At 57.2% G+C, this 18,498-nt stretch overlaps 1 protein-coding gene across 2 annotated transcripts in view; it reads right to left on the bottom strand.

Annotated features, from left to right (window-relative positions):
- Positions 1-18,498, bottom strand: part of LMF1 (lipase maturation factor 1) — a 91,031-nt gene continuing 72,533 nt past the window's right edge. The window contains exons 5-11 of one of the 2 annotated variants that reach the window (XM_007453596.1): positions 17,899-17,964; positions 14,944-15,115; positions 2,118-2,297; positions 1,589-1,742; positions 1,253-1,436; positions 501-613; positions 1-222 (exon numbers count right to left, since the gene is read on the bottom strand). In XM_007453596.1, the coding sequence (XP_007453658.1) occupies positions 48-222; positions 501-613; positions 1,253-1,436; positions 1,589-1,742; positions 2,118-2,297; positions 14,944-15,115; positions 17,899-17,964 (1,044 nt within the window). In that variant the 3' untranslated portion in view covers positions 1-47. Of the gene's footprint in view, positions 223-500; positions 614-1,252; positions 1,437-1,588; positions 1,743-2,117; positions 2,302-14,943; positions 15,116-17,898; positions 17,965-18,498 lie in introns of both variants that reach the window. The other variant, XM_007453597.1, reaches the window with a different exon arrangement.

The following is an 18,498-nucleotide window of genomic DNA, read 5'->3' as shown; positions in this document are numbered from 1 at the left end:
CGCGGTCTTCCCACTTTATTTCTTGGGGCACAAGCCCTGGGCCACCTCTATTCGGGTTTGGGGTATGGCCACTCCCGTGACCTGAAGTAACCCTTCAGGTCCTGAAAGCTGAGTGGGGGGAAGTAGGGGCCGAGCCTCTTCCGGATCCACCACTTGCCCTCAGCGGCGTGCGCGCCCCCGGGGCGGCTGAACTTGTACCTGTAGTGCTCTCCCCGGACCCACCTGCAGAGCAAGGGCAGCACAGTCAGCCTCCGCCCCCAAGTCAGCCCTGCAGTCCTCAGAGGGAGAGGCCACCCAGGGGAAGCCAGAGAGCCCCAAGGAGACCCTGGCACAACCAGGCCCCTGACCAGATGATGGCGGGGCATGTTTCCAGGAGGTGGGCCCAGCCCCCAGAGCAGACCCCTGCATTGGGGGAGAAGCCCTGAAAGGCAGCTGAGGCTACAGTTGGCGGGGGTGGGGTGGGGTGGGGTGTGTGTTCCTGTCTGGGAGGGGAATCTTACCTGGGGGGTGCCCTGCCTGCGAAGGGGTTAAGGGCCAGCAGGGATAGGGCCTGGGCGTCATTGGCCAGGAGCTTGCCTGCCAGGTGGATGATCCACTCGTTGTGCTCGTAGGTCTGGGGGTGAGAAGAGGACAGGGCGCAGATAGCTGGGCACCCCCCAGCCACCGGGCCCTTGGAGAGCCCTGTGGATGTGTGCTTTCCACCCCCTCCCTCTTGACGGTCACCCGGCCTTCAGTCTGTTGTCCTGGGGGCACCTGACTCCAGTGTGGCTGGCGGCCAGCCTCTCTTGAGGGGGGGCTGCCCTGGGGACCTATGCTGCAGTTCTTTGGTTTGGGACCACCTCCTTCCTGTTCTTGTGGGGCCCCCGGTCCTGCTCGCTCTCCTGGGCGCCGCCGCCACTGTGCTGTCCGCAGGGACCTGGATGGAGTGGGGCTGTTCCCAGTTCACCCTGCCGGGCCAGGGATTTTGGGCAAGTGACCGAGCCCCCCGGAGGCTATCTTCCTGGGCAAGATGGGATGGTGACAGTGCTGCAGCCTCTGTGGACACTGGCTGCCCCAGCGTTGGCCACGCACGCCTCAGCCCCTCTGGTGGAAGCGGCCTGAGAAGCTGGCTGTGAGGCCCAGCCCTGGGCACCCACAGATCCTCGTGCGAGGGCCGTGCCAGGAGCCTGGGGAGGTTCCCCACAGGCTGTGCCCCAGCACAGGATTCCCGGGCCTCGCCGTGTCAGCGGGGCCTCCCCACCGAGGGCCTCACCTGGAAGGCGGCGAACCACATAAGCCAGTCCAGGCGGTGGTGGTACGGGGAGATGAGGCATGGCCGCCGCCTCAGGTCACCGGGCTTGCACTTGAACTCGTAGTCCTCCCACTTGGCGTCTGGCGCGCTGGCATTGGGGCTGGCAGTGCCCTGCAGGATGACCTCCGTGCGTTCCTTGGTGATGCTGGGTGGGGGGGAAGACCAGTCAGGGCTGCACCTCCCCACCCTGACCCCAACCCCTGACCTGAGCAGACCAGGGCGAGGCTGGGGGGCTGCAGGTCGGGGCTGGCCTCACCCTCATGTCTCCCCCCTGGGGTCATGGTGGCCCCGAGGTACCTGCCAAAGGCCCCATATGTGTTAACGATCCGGAGAGGGTTGAAGGAGCTGTTCATGACCTGCCGGGGGCTCAGCAAGTTGAGGACCACAGGGATGCTGAGCCAGGCGACCAGGACGCCCAGCGCCAGGTTGACTGTGTGCCGTGCCACGCTGCCTGCCGGGAGCGGGGATAGTGGGTGGGCTCCTGCCCCCAGGCCTGGCCTCTGTTCGGCCCCTTGGGCCCACAGAAGCCGAGGGAGATGCTGCTGCCCCTACAGCCCATGAGCCCCTTCTCCCTGTGCCAAGGACACCTTCCGAGGCGGATGTGGAAACACAGCAGCTCCCTCTTAGGCCCCCCAGCTGAGGTCACTGGGCCTCCCTTCCTGAGGACCAGGACACACTGTCCATACCAAGCAGACAGGAGTGACCCTGTCCAGGCATGGAGATGCTGCCCTGTCTCCCAGGGCACTGGTGTGGGCACAGGGCTGGGTGCCATCAACTTGAGACCACCCGGGCTGCCCGGCCACATCCGCCTTCAGGTGTCACCCACCGCGTGTCCGTGGGGCCCTGGCCCCTCGAGCTTCCTCCTCCTGCATCTTCAGGACTTGGTCCTTGAGGCAGCCGGGCCCCGAGGGAAACAGGAAGCCCAGAGTGGCGTCATCGAAGCAGGCGAGGCTGGGCACGATGGTCAGCCAGTTCAGGAAGCTCAGATTCCCGCTGATGATGAGGACTATCTGGGGGTGGAGAGAAAGATCCCTCCAGCCACTGCGTTTCATGTGCCCCACGGTGATGCATGGAGTCCACACCAGAGGCATGGGGGCTGGGGGGTCCTGTCCTTCCCAGCAGCCTGTGCTAACCCCCAGGTGCCCAGGAGGCCGTGGCCCAGGCCCCCCCGCACAGGCCACTTGCCCCGCCTCCCTCAGACCAACCCCGCAATGTCTACATCCTAAATGATCTCAGAGGCGGACGCTACCCAGTGCCTCTGGTGAGGACCCCACCTGCCAACACTGTGATTCCGGCCTCTGACCCTGCTTGGAGGCCACTGAAGTTACACAGCTGGGAGGTGACAGGTTTGTGTTTGTGGCAACTGTCACCGTGACTGTTAATCAACAGGCCCTGGGTAGCCCCAGGACTCCAGCTGGCTGCTCAGTGGTCCACCCAGGTGTCGGGGCCAGGACCAGCCCCACGGCACCTGTGGTACGTGCCCCTCACAGGGGTGGGGGGTGCTTAGGACAGGCTTGTAAGTTGTTTTAGTGACTTGAAAATGGCACCTTCCTGCCTGATTTTGACCCTGTTGTCAAGGATGCGGGCGGGAATAGGGAGCGGGTGGTCTTCACTTGAGGGGAGGAGAGGCTGCAGGGTTCACATCCCACCCTCCCCACCAGGCGCCAGGCTCTCCTAGAGCAAAGGTGGAACAGAGCAGCCCCGCTTGCCCCCCAGGCAGACGCCTCTGATTGTGGAGCCCCAGGGACCCCAGTGCCAGCTGCACGCAGAGCTTCCTGTGGGCTGCACAAACGCAGTGAGGAGATTCCAGGTGACCACAGTGGGAGGGCAGGCTAGAGGCTGGGGGGGGCAAGAGGCAGAGCCGAGGGCTTCTGGGGTGTAGCCCAGGACACCCCCATGCCTCCCTAAGCTGGAAGTCCTAGCAGAACCCGGAGCCAGTCCTCGGTCAGATGTACGACTGCCAGCTGCAGCCTTTTCATTACACAGTTTTCAAAGAGGCGAAGTTTATGTTTTTAGGGAGTCCAAGTTATCAATTTAAAAAAACTTTACAATTCTGCTTTTTGTGTCCCATCTAAGAAATCTTTTCCTCCTCCAAAGATGTAAAGATCTTCTAAAAGTGTTACAGGTCTGGCTATTACGTTTAGGTCTCGGATCCATTTCGAATTAGTTTTTTATGAAAGGTGTGATGTAAGGTTCACACCAGCCAGCTCTGCTCTGGTCCAGGCTCTGCCCCTGGCTGGGGAGGCGGGGGTAAGACTTGGGAGGGAGCAGGGCCTCTGGGATGACCGGGGTGTTGGGTGCTGGGAGGTGAGAGCACACGGGTCCATGGCGGACGTGTCTAAAGGGAGACAAACTGCCTCAAGCACGTGCCTCAGAAAAGGGGAAACGACACTAGGAGCCACAGGTCAGCAAAGTAGAAGGAAATGGGGACCAGCACCACCAGCAAATAAACCCACAATGAAAATGGTACAGTCGCCACAGTGACAAGAGAAATAAGATTTTCAACTGTCCAACCAAATGTACACATTTCTGCAAAAAATAAGACCTGAACGAGCAGACAGCCCCTGAGTAGCAGAACGGCCATGTCCCTGTCCAGGTCACTCACACGAATCTGCCGCGGCCCTGCAGGCCTCCCTGCACAGGAGCCGACGGGTCGGAGCCACGTGGGGGCATCGAGGAAGGAGGTGAGACCAAAGACCCAGGCCGGGGGCCCCACGGCCGGATGAGACTCAGCTGACACCCAGCTCCTCAATTTCTGATTTGTAATTAAAGCTGGGTCTTGGTCCTAGTGACCGGGGAGAACGCGAGGTCACAGATGCTGGCCTCAAAAGGGTCTGGAGAGAGAGGAGCTAGGCTTTCAATAGGTCAGTTTTATGGATCACGATAGGGTCTTACAGTGTGTGACAGGAGATGGTGTGGATTCACAGCTCTTCCTGGATTAATTTGGAAAACCAGTTTTCCTGGTTCTGAGACCCAAAATAATTATTTCTTATTCTTCACTGTCTAGGATGTTAACAAACCCCTGTGCCCAAAATGTGCCCGCCCTGGGCTGGTGGTCTCTCCTGCAGCCCTGCCTGGCCCGTCGGGGTCCCTGGGCCTCTGGTCTCGAGCTGCTTCGGGCCGACTGGGCTTCGCCCTGGAGTTTCCTGAAAACTGCTGGCTCCCGACGGTCTGGGTTTGTGGTGCCGCCAGGCCCTCTTCCACTGTGGGGGACAGCGGGGGTCCCGTGGCCTGGGCCCAGCTCCCCCGTGGACAGCACCGGGGGGGGCCCGACCTTCAATTCTCATCTCCCAGACCAGCGAGACCTCAGATGCTCCACTAGCTCCTCCACTGCGTCAGCAAGGGGCTTAAGGGGAATGGTCCCTGTGTCCCTCCTGACACCTCCTGACAAATGCAGTTTGCTTTGGGGTGGGCTGGTCAGCTGCATAGGGGTCCCCTTTTCTCCATGGCTCGGCTGTGCAGCTAAGGCCACCAGGAGTGGTGATCAAGGGTGAGAAGAGGCCACTTCCCCGAGGGCCTGCCATCCTGGTGCAGCTGTTGGGGCCACATGGGTGACTGACAAGAGCCCTCTACTGCCTAATTCTCGGATGAGACAGTGGCCAAAGCTGGGAGCAGCACCCGGCGCATGGCAGCCTCCAGCTAGAGGACACCTCCGCACCTGGCCTGGGGGCTCCTGCCTATGTCCCACAGCCCTTGGGAAGGCATGTGGGGAACAGCCCGCCTTGTTCGCCCATCACACCGCCCCTCAGGGCTGGTCCACACTCAAACCCGGCAGGCAACTGATGGGCAGCTGTGTTCTCTGCAGCCACCAGCCCAAGCCATCAGCACCCACCTCTCCACTGACACTCAAACTGCTGGGAAACATGGCCACCATAACGCTGCAAAGCAGGGCAGCCGCGGGCTTCCTGGGGGGCCTACCTGCCCAAGTTCACCCCAGACGGCCTACTCACCAACCTCTCCAGGTGTAGCTGGTGCAGCCTACACCCTCGCTGAGGCACAGCCTCGCTTTGTGGCCACTCGGGGCTCCCGAGACCCCAGAGGCATCCAGAGAAACCCAGACAAGACAATGCTAATTTGAAGGACCGCGATCAGTAAACGGCATCTATTTGTCTACACCCTCACGTGTAACACGCACAACGTTAAAACCCTAACAGGTGAAAAGCAGAATGAATGATGCTGAGGTCTGAATTAGTGATTTAGAAGATTGATTTGAGAAATCCTTCCAGAATGTGGTGCAGAAATGGGAGAACCTTTGAGGGAAACAATACAGATTCAGCAGAGTCAAGGGCTACACAATTGACTTTCCCGGATGAGAATGATGTAAAAATAGACTCGGCACTCTCGAGGCGGAAGGAGGCCTGGGCCTCGGGGGATGAGGGGTGCAGGACCAGTTACCAGAGCAGGGCCTGGGCCCACACATGTTCTGGCCATTTCTCGTTTCCAAGGATGAATCATAAGTAAAACAGTATAAGCATTTAGACTGAAAAATATAAACAATGAGAAGAAAAGGAAAGAAAAGTGAGGAAGGTGGCCCAAGGAGGTGGGACCCTTGGAGCAGTCGCCACTCACCTCCATGAACAAGAGAAGTAGGCGGGCAGCAGTGGGAACATAAAGGACGACCAGAATGCAGCTGCTGGGCCTGGCCCCAACTGAGAGCTGAGCACAAGGCCCGGTGTCACCCTAGGACCCACTGCCCTGACCGAGGACGAGGCCCAAGGACAACCTGCCAGCTGCCCATTTCCTCCTGCGTCTCCCCCTCCCAGGCGTGCACTTCCTCTTGCTCCACTGAGCTGAGTTTCCCAAGACCCAACCTGCCCCCACCGCCGCCTCCTTTACCCTGGAGAAGCAGGGCTACCCCTCGGAACCCAGGTCCACGTCCATCCTGCCTCATCGCTCAGTGGCCTCATGTTGACTTCAAGGCTAAAACTCCACCAGCGACTCCTGCTTCAGGCCAAAAGGGAGGTAGCGGTGCTGGACCCTCAAAGCGACTGTCTGAGATGCAGGCCTGGGCACTGAGGGAGGGCAGTGCAGGGGGAAGAGCCTGAAGCCGGGGGAGCTCGCGGGGCTGGCTTGCCACATGCCACATGGGCGCAGCAGCCAGGAGCTGTGGGTCCTGCCTGGGTCCCCGCGGCTGCTGAGCTCGCAGGGTGGAGACTCCGTGAGGACAAGGAAAGCACACGACCAAGGCTGTTGCCATCGCTGAGCTCATGTGGGTCTAGAGGACCTTCCAGTCCTGCGAACCCATGTGGAGAGACGTGGAGAGCCAGGCCGAGGCCCTGTCCTGTGGAACTAGGCTGGCCCTACAGGGAAGGCACATTCAGACCTGCCCAGGAGGCTCTGAAACTGATTTGCAAGTCAATTAGCTGCTGTCAGGAGAGAATCAACACCACCAGCATCCAGCACCCAATCAAAAGTTAACAGACTCCAAGTTGGTAGTTAGTAGCCTGCAAGGCACTAGCAGAGACAAAACAGGCTGGGAGCAGAGTCAGAAACCAGAGGTGGCCTGAAGCCAGTAGATAAGAATGTGAAAACAGCTACTGTCATAAACTAAGGGGTTTAGGGCTTCCCTGGTGGCGCAGTGGTTGAGAGTCCGCCTGCCGATGCAGGGGACACGGGTTCGTGCCCCAGTCTGGGAAGATCCCACATGCCGCGGAGCGGCTGGGCCCGTGAGCCATGGCCGCTGAGCCTGCGCGTCCGGAGCCTGTGCTCCGCAACGGGAGAGGCCACAATAGTGAGAGGCCCGCGTACCGCAAAACCAAAACAAAAAAATTAAGGGGTTTAAAAGAAAACATAGTCAAAAGAGAAATATGAAAATGCCAAAGAATAACCAGATGATAATTTGAGAGTTTAAAAGGTAATACAGGGACTTCCCTGGTGGTGCAGTGGTTAAGAATCCGCCTGCCAATGCCTGGGATACAGGTTCGATCCCCGGTCTGGGAAGATCCCACATGCCATGGAGCAACTAAGTCTGTGCACCACAACTACTGAGCCTGCGCTCTAGAGCCCAAGAGGCACAACTACTGAAGCCTGCACACTCTAGGGCCCATATGCCTCAACTACTGAGCCCACGTGCTGCAACTACTGAAGCCCGCGCACATAGAGCCCATGCTCCGCAATAAGAGAAGCCACTGCAATGAGAAGCCCGTGCACCGCAACAAAGAGTGGCCCCTGCTCACTGTAACTAGAGAAAGCCCGCGCGCAGCAACGAAGACCCAACGCAGCTAAAAAAAAAAAAAAAAAAAAGGTAATACAGTCAGTCCCCTACATGTGAACCTTAAAGTTGTGAACTTTCAAAGATGCGAACATGTATTCACAAGTGCAATCACATGAGTTAGTTCACGTGTCTGGCGTACACTGTCATGTGCGTGCATCCTCTACAAGTGGTGTGCTTCTCTGTACTTTACTGTACAGTCCTGTATAAAGTACAATATTACAGTAGCTTTATTTCAAGCCCAGGATGTCTGGAAGCAAGCGTACAAGTGTTGATGTAGCTGGTACTGCTAAGAAGCGCCAAGCGCCAAGAAAGGATGAAGAGAGACGAGAAGAAGAATTAACTGAAGAACCGAAGAGATTCACGGACGATGCAGAAAATGGCAAGGGGATTTTGTCTGAGGAGGCACTGTTAGTTTTTGAGGCACAGGACCTGAATGTAGAATGGTATGTGCAGGTTGCAGCAGCCGTTCAGAATGCAATCCAGTGCTACCGTGTCATCTATGATGAGAAAAAAAGAGCTACTACCCAGACATCACTGGATCGTTTTTTCAAGAGGGTAGATAGAATTGAATCCAGCCAGGAACCAGAACCTGTGCCATCAACGTCAGGCGAGAGTGAAATTGCAGCTTGCCCTCGTCTCCTATTGCTGACGATCCTTCAGCTCTACCATCTCCCAGCTCCTCTCCCTCCTCCAGTCAGTAACCCTTCTTGCCCGTTCACTCCATGCCAGCCCCTGTATGCCAGTTGTTGTACTGTACTACTGTACTTTTCAAGGTACTGTAAGATTAAAATTGTTTTATTTTTTGTTTGTTTTTTAAGTATTATTTGTGTGAAAAGTATTATAAACCTATTACAGTATAGTACTATATAGCCGATTGTGGTGGTTGGGTACCTAGGCTAACTCTGTTGGACTTACAAATTGGATTTATGAACGTGCTCCTAAAATGGAACTTGTTCGTATGTAGGGGACTTACTGAATACAAAACAGATAATTTACCGGATAGGCTTTTGACAAAACTGACACTGTAAAGGAAAAAGTCAGTGAATATGAGCCCAGAACAACAGGAACTTTGCAAAGTGAAGCACAAGGAGAAGCAAAGCTGAGCAGAGCCTGGGCAGCCCCTCAGGGCCTAGGGGACAGCACCCACTGGCCCGACAGATGTGTGATTTAAGCCCCAGGAAGGGAAGGGGGCAGACACAACATGAGGAAAATTCTCCTCATTGAAGAGAACTATAAACGCACAGTCACAGAAGCCTGAGAAATCTCCAAGAGGATAAACTCAAAGAAAGCCACACCTAAGGCAGATCAAAGCAAATTGTTGAAAAACTGTGAAAAAGGGAAAAATCGTAGAAGCAGTCAGAGGGGAGAAGTCGCAGACAGAGGAGTGGGGCTAAGGGTCCCGCAGACTCCCCAGCAGAGATGCTGCGGGCAGAGACCATGGACAGCTGAAGGGAAGACATCCACCAGCAGGCCCTGCTAAGAAATGTTAGAAAACTAAATGAAACATCCCTCAGGCAGAAGAAAAATGACTGGGTTGCACACACAGGAGGGCAGGGGGCTGGAAACTGTAAGCCCGTGGGCGATTGTTAAACACAGACAACCAGCTGTTTAAATGAAAAGTCACACGTCGTGGCTGCAATTGTTGGAATGATGGCTGCAAAGATTTAACAGTGAGTGAGAATACGTGGTTGTGGCTGGGCACACGCTCTCGTGGAGGGAAGACCCCACACGTGACCAGCAGGGACCCACGGGGGTCCTTTCCTTCCCTTGTTTCTGTTCCAAACCATAGTTATTTTCCATTCAAAATGAGTGCCATTGGGGGGACTCTTGGTGCCTCTGGACCCGTGAGGGCCACACCCCAGGGGTGCGGGTGCAAGGCCTCGGCCAGCGTTGCTCCCACAGCGGTGACGCTGCACAGGCTTCCCCTGGCATTGGTTTGGGACCCTGTTGTCCTGCTGGCTGTAGTCCAAGCCCTCCTGGAGGGACAGACGCCCAGGCCACCCCTGGTGGACCACAATCCCGCCTACCCACCCACAGCGAACGGGGCGGCAGACCTGATGGGGCCACTGGGGGTCGAGGAAGAGCCCCAGGGGAGGGGACCAGCGGCTCAGCACTGTCAGGGCTGCGCAGTCAGCTTAGAGACCTGTGCCTTCCTGAGAGGGCAGCGTCCCCACCTCTGTAAAGGAAAACTGGAAAAAGCCGCACCCGCCCCCACCGCGTGTGAGCACCGGAGAGAGACCATCACCCTGTAGCCCTGGGGCCACGTGAGCGAGGACACAGCACAGCCTGAGTCAACCTTCTGAGGTCGGGCGCGATGCTGTCCACTTGGCACGGTGACTTTGGCGGGCGGGGGCTTTGAGTTCTGCTTCCTGAGGAGGCTGTGCTGGTGCGGCCTCAGCCTTTTGCCCAGTGACCCCAGTGACCTTCAGCCCTGGCTGCAGATTCAGGTGCAGGAGCAGCGTGGGGCCAGCCCCAGGGAAAATCATTTCTCCAAACAGCTACAGGAGGGCCAGGCTCACGAGCTGCCCCCACTGCGGGTCAGCGTCTAGCCAGGATGCCCTTGGCGCTGTTCTCTGGCTCCTGGCTTGGGTTCCCCCACTTTCGAGCTGAGGACGCAGCCTCCTGGCACGGCCACCTGAGCGGCCCTGACCCCCTGCATGCAGCAGGAAGAGCTCACGTTGGGGTGGGGCTGAAGCCCCTGATGCCTGGTCCACACGCCATGACCCGGAAGGTTCTGGCACAACAGGATTCTCTATCCCGGTGAGAACTCAGGAGCCTTTGTCTAAAGGCCACCAAGTGGCCGTGGGGTCCTTATAACCTCTGAGTGATGCCCGGTTTCCCTCCACCACCCTGGTCCATTGGGGCCCAAAGACACCCCTCCCCAGTCACTCCACCCTGAGACCAGCTAGGGGGCCCTGACTCAGAGACTAGGGTTCACCAGAGCAGTTTTGGAGATGGAACCCTGTTTCTAATAAAGCAGCAGGAGGCCTGAGGATTCATAATGCCATCTTCGTGCCCTTGTCTGGCACACACTGGCTGTGACCCCATGGTGGGGGCCGGATGGGAAGACGAGCTGGAAAGTGGGACCCCAGGCCCAGGAGACACCCCTGAAGGAAGGGGCTGGGTGTCTGGGACTCCCCTGTTGGGCTCTGGGGTCCCACGGCCTAGCAGAGGACACGTGTGCTTGCAGATGATGTTCTGCAGCCAGGAGCCCCGGGACAGTTATGCTGTGACCCCAGCTCCAGGTGGGTCACTCAGGGGCTGGTGGGGGGCAGCTCTCTGTGCCCAAAGCCGGAGTGATGTTCCCCACAGTGATGTCCCCTGGACTGTGGCCGACGTTACAGAGACTAGAAAGAGCAGGACGTGGTGGGAGGTTGGGGAGGAGAGGCTGGGACCTGAGATGCGTCTCTGCACTGACTAGGAGCCTCTAGCCTGGTGAGTGCCCTCTCCGCGCCAGGATGGGAGGTCCAGCCTGGCCCACAGTGGAAGCCGAGCACTGCCCTTCCAGCATCTCTCCTTGGCATTAGAGTGGGGGTCTGAGGCGGGGGTGGTGCGCCTCTCCAAGTAGACAACAGGCTGTCTCTGGAGGCCTTGCAGAACCTTCCGGAACAGCTGTGCAAACTGAGCGTGGGAGGAGGTGCGTGTGTGCTCACATCCTCAACCCTCTCCCGGGGAACGAACGGAAACAAACAGAACCAGGGACCCTCGGGATCGCGGGCGCGGAGACGGGAGCAACGTTCAAGTCCAGGGGTGGCCAGCGCTGTGGCCTGCAGAGGGCCACGCGCCCCCATGAGACTGCCCTGCACGCCCCACGCTGCCTGCAAGGCTGGACACGTGCAGCTGGGCCAGGGGGCCATTTGTCTTCTTTGCTCTGGACAGCTGAGGCCCGGCCCCTGGGGGGCATCAGACCAGGCCTCAGAGAAGAGCCACAGCCCTGGGCCATGTCCCACCTTGTCCTGGGCATGGTGTGGGTGGGGGAGGATGATGCTCGGGACACACCTGGACTGAGGCTCCCAAGGGCTTGGGGGACAGAAGATGAGTGCATGGCCTGCCTTTGGGAATAAAGTCCAGGGCCGCAGGTTGGCGGCAAGGCCTTTCAAGGTGACGTTCTGGCCCTACCCCGCCCAGTGTCCCTGTGCCACCGCTGTCCACCCGGGCACCAGACCCAGAAACAGGTGGACTCAGTCATGTGGCCTGAGCTGCTGGGAGCCGTCTATACCTGAGTCCCCCCAACCTGCCCCCGGTCTGCACAGTCCCCCATGGTGGAGGCGCCAGTGCCCCAGGCTGGGACACAGACTCAGCTAGGCTGGGTCCAGTTAGCGGGTCCTCATCCTGAAGCACCACGAGACTCATGCCAAGTGAATAAACAAGGGCATTTCGAGGCTGCTGGGTCAAAGGTCAATGTAAATATCTTCCCAAATCCTATTTTCAAGTAGCTGAACCCTTTCACCTGCACTAGTAAATCAAACTTCCTTCAAATGTGTTTTTTAAGTGATATGACAATTTTCTTTTCTTCACTGCTTGCCAAAGGTGGGCTTCAGATTATTTGGACAGAACGTGGTAGGTGGTCAGTACAGCCTGAGGGATGTCTGGAGGGTCCCTATAGGCCCAGTAGAGTTTACAGCCCTGAAAGGGTCCCAGTGGTCCCAGGCTTGTAAAAGTGGCTGAAGCAGCAACTAATTAACACACCGCAGCCTTGAGAGTGATTCTTGGTCACCGTGGTGACCACACAGCCTAAGCAGACCCAGATTCCTGCCGAGACTGTGTGCCAGGAAGGTCCTCCAAGTTGCCTTGGGGACTGGACCCATGTTCTCCATCAGCAGAGGAAGGTGGGAGCCTATGGCTGGGCATCCTTTGACAATGGAGGAAGGTCCAGCATGAGGCAGTGTCCATGCTGGTGGACACTCACAAGGATGCTTGAGCCTCTGTTTGGAGCCTCCTTCTGCAGCGCAGGATGATGGAGCCACTGGGCTGAAGTATGCACAGGGCAGGGACAGTGCAGAGCACTCCTGGCCTCCTGGGGGTGTCCCTCACTGGAGACTGTTGGGAGCAAGGGTCATGCACCAGCCAGGATTTTGCCTTCCAGCCAAGTCCGGATAGTTTACGGATAAACTGTGGTGCATCCAGACAGTGGAATATCATTCAGCAATACAAAACGCGCTCTCAACCCACGGAAAGACACGAGGAACCTCAAATGCATATTACTAAGGAAAAAAGCCAGTCTGAAAAGGCTATATCCTGGATGATTCCAACTATATGACATTCTGGAAAAGGCAAAACTATAGAGACAGTGAAAGGATCAGTGGTTGCCAGGGGTTAGGGGCGGGAAAAGGATGAATCCAGGGAGCACAGAGGATTTTTAGGGTAGTGAAATGAGTCTGTATGATATTATGATGGATACATGTCATTTTACATTTGTCCAAACCCACAGAATGCACAACACCAAGAGTGAACCCCAATGTAAGCTGTGGACTTTAGTTAACAATAAAGTATCAATATTGGTTCCTTAGTTGTAATAAATGTATCACACTAACTAATGCAAGATGTTCCTGATGGGGAAACTGTGTGTGTGGGGGGATATGGGAACTCTATACTCTGCTCAGTTTTTCTGTGAATCTAAAATTGTTCTTTAAAAGTCTATTAATTAAAAACAAAACAAAATACAACTTAAAATACTGGCAGCAAAAGCAGGTGAGCAGGGCTTCCCTGGTGGCACAGTGGTTGAGAGTCCGCCTGCCGTCGCAGGAGACACGGGGTCGTGCCCCGGTCTGGGAAGATCCCACATGCCACGGAGCGGCTGGGCCCGTGAGCCATGGCCGCTGAGCCTGTGCTCCGCAACGGGAGAGGCCACAACAGTGAGAGGCCCGCGTACCGCAAAAAGAAAGAAAGAAAAAAAAAAGCAGGTGAGCAGGTAGGGGGAGACAATCAAAGCATTTCAAGGCCACAGGGCCGTAAGGGCGGCAAGGACGGGGATTAAATTTAGACTTTCAGTTAGTTAAGTGTGTACGTGCCTGAAAGAAACAGAGTGTATAACTTGCTAATTAGGAAAGGGGGAATAATGGAAGGAGAAAAACCCTCAAAAGAAAGCTTTTTAAAAAGGGCAAAAAGAATACACAAAGTTGTGGAAATAAAATGCAAATGTACCAGCTGAGATACACGATACTTAAAGAGCATGAGCCTCTTTGGAAAAAGAATCCTGCTCCTTGCTGTCACAGAGGCAACACCGAAGAACAGGACACAAATCCAGACTCTGCAAAACAGGAGATTACTATGACTTGATCCTTGGCCAACACATTTGAAGACAGATGAAATGGACAAATTCCCAGGAAAATGTCTGCCATTAAAATTGCCTCCAGGGACTTCTCTGGTGGTCCAGTGGGTAAGACTCTGCACTCCCAATGCATGGGGCCCAGGTTCGATCCCTGGTTGGGGAACTAGATCCTGCATGCATGCCGCAACTAAGTCCGCAAGCCGCAACTAAGAGTCCACAAGCCGCAACTAAGAGTCTGCAAGCCGCAACTAAGAAATCCGCGTGCCACAACTAAGAGTCTGCATGCCACAACTAAGAGTCCGCAAGCCACAACTAACAAGTCTGCATGCCACGACTTAGAAGCCTGCATGCCGCAACTAAAAGATCCCGCATGCTGCAACTAAGACCTGGTACAGCCAAAATAAACAAATATTAAACAAAACAAAACAAAACACAACTGCCTCCAGAAAAAAACAGAGACCCTGCCTGTCTGGCAGCCACAAAAGGGTTGTCAGTGGCCACAAAGACCACCCCCCCTCCCCCCTGGCCAGGCAGTGATGTAGGAGAACCAACTCTGTCCTGTCTACGAGGGTGAGAGTAAAACCTGGAGCAGAATCAGACAAGGCCAGTGTGGATGGAAAACCACAAACTTCACTCACTGACAACATGAAAAACCCAAACAAAATGGCAGCAAGTTATACCCACTAACATGTTACAGTATACACAGCACGACTGAGTTGATTTATCCTAGGAAGGTAAAATTGGTTCCATTTTAGCAGTGGTAATGTAATTCACGCTAACAAATTAAGGGCAAAAAAGTGATCTTACAACTGGTGGAGAAAAAACCATTTGCTAAACTTCAACACCCATTCATGACTAAAAATACCCAAAACAAAACCCATAGAACTTCCTAGTAAAGAAGAAACAAGAGAACTTGGTAGATATGGCCACAATAAACAACCAACCAAGCAAGCCACAGGCGGCTCCCCCAGGTGTGGGATGCCCCACTCCTGCTGCTGCCGCACCCATCATCTGGGGGCACAGCACACGGGCCCCTGGACACCGAGGAACAGAAAGATGGAGGCAAAACTAGCAGAGCAACGAATACGCTGTAGGTCAAACCTCCATAAACGAGGTGAACAGGACGTGGAAATTTCAGGTTTTCCTTGGGAACTGACAAGCAGCTGCTCACCTGGAACAGGATCTGTAGGGCCCCATGGAGGATGCACATCTGCCGTCCGAGGAAGATGAAGAAGGGCACCACGAGCTCCAGGAAGTGGTTGCTGAGGGTCTCGAAGCGGTGGAACCACCATGGGGAGTGGTGCAGGAAGTAGGCCACGGGGTTGGGCACCGGCTGCGTCTGTGGGATGAAAGGAGGCCCATGAGCAGCGCCTGGAGGTGGGGACCTGCCCTCCCTGGCCCTGCTCTGTGGTGCCCGCTGGTGGCCTTTTGGGGAAGGGGGGTGCATGGGGCCGCCCTGGCCGGGAGAGGTGCGGGGAAGACCGGCGGTGTGGCCCACCCTCCAGCAGCTCACACGTCACCAGGATGGGGAATGGTGGGGGGCCATGGGTCCCAACCTTCTCTATTCGCCTGACTTCCTGTAATTCTGACACTGACCCCTTCAAGGGGACCCTGAGGGCCCTGGTAACGCAGGAGCTCAGATGCTGGGGAAGAGTCTGTGGTCAGAGCCCTGAGCAGCATGGGCACCGGCAAGCCCCCCACGAGGGGACAGGGCACAGGTGTGGAGGCAGGACCGTGGGACGCTCACACATGGTGGATTTCCTCTTGGAGGACAGTGGAGGCTGGGGGAGCGGGTCCCGGCCCCACGTGTGTGTTCCTGGGAACGGCCTCCACACGTGTGTGGGGTGGGAGGGCACAGCAGGTCCCTGAGGCCCACGTGTTGACTCAGCCGTGGTGCTGGCCGCCTAGGGCCCAGCTGATGGGCCCTGCGCCTCCAACCACAGGCCCTGTCCTCCCCGCTCACGCGGCCGTCCATGCTCAAAAGGGCCAGCTGTGCTGACACTGTGTGGGGTTGGGGTGGCCCCGGTGTGGACATCCAGCATCGGTGACGGGTACTGTGTGCAGGTGGCCCTCCATGCTGAGCTGGCTGGGGTGGGACACCAGGCCGCAGCAGCCCCAGACCCGGTGGGCCTGCAGCACCCACCATAAGGCTAACTGCGCCTCTGCCGTCTGTGGAGAGTGAGTCCGTGAAGGGCGCCGCATCTGCTGAGGACAGGGTCACTCCTTTCCACTCGCGCCCACGTGCGTGTGGACACGTGGGCTGTCGTACTCGCTGGGATGTAACCACCCTGAGCGTCTCTCTGTTATCCGGCTCTAAAGATGCTCAGGGTCACCTGAGCCCCTTCCTGCTCCAGCCCGGGGGCAGCCGCTTCTCCAGGAGCCTGGTCCCTCTAGGTGGAGACGGGTGTTAGAAACCCGGTCTGGGCATTGCTGTCTCCCTGCCCCGCATCCCTGCTGGCCTGGCTCATAAAACTGCGTTTAACTGTTTTCTCACTCTGTCTTGGCTGCAGAGGTTCCCACCTTGTGAATGTGGAGGGCGGATCAGACACAGAGAGGCAGCCCCTTTGGGGAAGGGCATGCAGGGCTTGGGGGTGGGGGGCTCAGTGGGGGCAGGGCCCTGGGGAGACACGGGGTTGGGGGAGCAGAACTGTCGGGGCCCTTTCTGCTCAAAGGCCTGCGTTTCCTGACGCCAGATTCACCACATGACGGTTAACGCCTGAGTGGAATGAAACCACCATAGTCCTAAAACTGGAGATACTCTGGTGGTTAGCAGCAATTTCACTAACAACACAAAAAGGCAGCATCAAATCAGTTCCAAATGTTTCAGCTTTTTTAAACAACAGAGCGTTTCCTGGATACAGTGTGTACACGCATGTGTATGCGAGTGTATGTGGATGTGTGCACGTGAGAGTGAGGCTGCCAGAAGGCGCCGTGGCCCCTGGACAGGTGCGTGCTGTGGACAGGCCACACCGTGGGCAGCACTGGGAATGGTGACTGAGCACAGGAGCAGCCCCTCTGCCACATCTCAGGAGGCGGCCCAGCCTCAGGCGGCAGAGGGACATGTGACCCTGCACGCTCTTCAGGGCTGAAGGCCCCACGTTACCTACAGCCACAGGCAGCTGGGGGGGGCGAGGCCTCAAGGGGAGCCACCCCTGCCCGCCCCCGACATTGCCTCTCATCAACACAGGTTACGCCCACCAGACAGAGGGAAAGGGGAGCCTGGGATCCCCTGCACTGCCCCCCGCCAGAGGCAGGCGGGATGTGTGCCCACTGAATCCACTGCATGCCCACCAGCCGTTCCCGGTGGGAGGCGAGCCAGCTAGACCTTCCTTTTCTGTTCCCACCCCTTCACAGACCAGCTGAGGTTCCCCACCCACCGGGGGACCGTCTTCGCTCCCCTGGGGCTGAGAGGGCCTGGCTGGCAGCCAGCAGGGAACGCAGACTCAGAGCTGAAGCACTCCTGAAGGCGCTCCTGTTCGTCCCCCTGCCCCCCCACTGACCCCCAGTCCTGGAGACACCCAGGTGGGAGAGCCAGGCACCAGTGGGTTGGGACCCCAGTGGCCAGGGATGGGTGGGGTCTCCTGCCCATGAGACCTTTGGCCCTTGTTTTGCCCCTCCTGGGATTTCTGCTGGGCTGAGTCCCCAGACCTCCACCCTCGACCCAGAAGTGGCCGACAAAAGCAAGTGGATGAGGCAGGCAAGGGGCAGGGCTCCTTGGTGCTGGTGTGACGGGGCGGCTGAGGCAGTTGTCGGGATGCAGCGTTGGCCTCCTCGCTCCGGCTCCCGGCGGGTTCAGGACACAAGCAGGAGAGAAGTGTCTGCAAGGGGCCCTCCTTCCCGCAGGGCCTCTCCAGGAGCCCAAGTGGGATCCCAGGAGGGAGGAGACTGCTGCCCGCTGCCCCGGGGAAGGAAACGAGGAAGAAGACATCCTGCTTGACAGGTGGTGCCCCAGACCCAGCAGGAACGCAGGGCCCCACGTGAGGAAAACAGGTAGTGACAGGCACGCGGGGCAAATGTGGATGAGCTGACACCATGACGCCAAACACCCTCGGGGTGATTCACAGGGAAACGATCCCAGCCTGCACCTGTGCCCCCACATCGCCGCACAGCCGCGCTGCTCACCTCGTAGTGGAAGTCCATGCAGGTGAGGTCCCGCCAGCACTGGTCCCCCCGGATCTTGATCAGGCCCTGCCGAGGAGACAGAGAGGAATGTGAGCCACCTCCGGATGGACCTGTGGGAGTGACGGACCTCAAGTGATGCCTGAAGTGACATGAAAGGGAAAATCTGAACAAAGTCCAGGAAAGGCATGTTTAGGGTTTCTGAGGACTAAAAGTAGCAAACACAGGGAAAAAGAAACGCTTCCAAAAAAATTAATTGATTGATTAATTAATTTATTTTTGGCTGTGTTGGGTCTTTGTTGCTGCGAGCGGGCTTTCTCTAGTTGTGGCGAGCAGGGGCTACTCTTCATTGTGGTGTGCGGGCTTCTCATTGCAGCGGCTTCTCTTGTTGCGGAGAACAGGCTCTAGGTGTGTGGGCTTCAGTAGTTGTGGCATGTGGGCTCAGTAGCTGTGGCTTGCGGGCTCTAGAGCGCAGGCTCAGTAGCTGTGGTGCACGGGCTTAGTTGCTCTGTGGCATGTGGGATCTTCCTGGACCAGGGCTCGAACCTGTGTCCCCCTGCATTGGCAGGCGGATTCTTAATCACTGAGCCACCAGGGAAATCC

The sequence above is a fragment of the Lipotes vexillifer genome, unplaced genomic scaffold, assembly GCF_000442215.2.
Source record: "Lipotes vexillifer unplaced genomic scaffold, Lipotes_vexillifer_v1.1 scaffold914, whole genome shotgun sequence".
Lineage (NCBI taxonomy): Eukaryota > Metazoa > Chordata > Mammalia > Artiodactyla > Lipotidae > Lipotes > Lipotes vexillifer.
The sequence above is the reverse complement of the archived record's forward strand: the minus strand, read 5'-3'. Positions and strand labels throughout refer to the sequence as shown.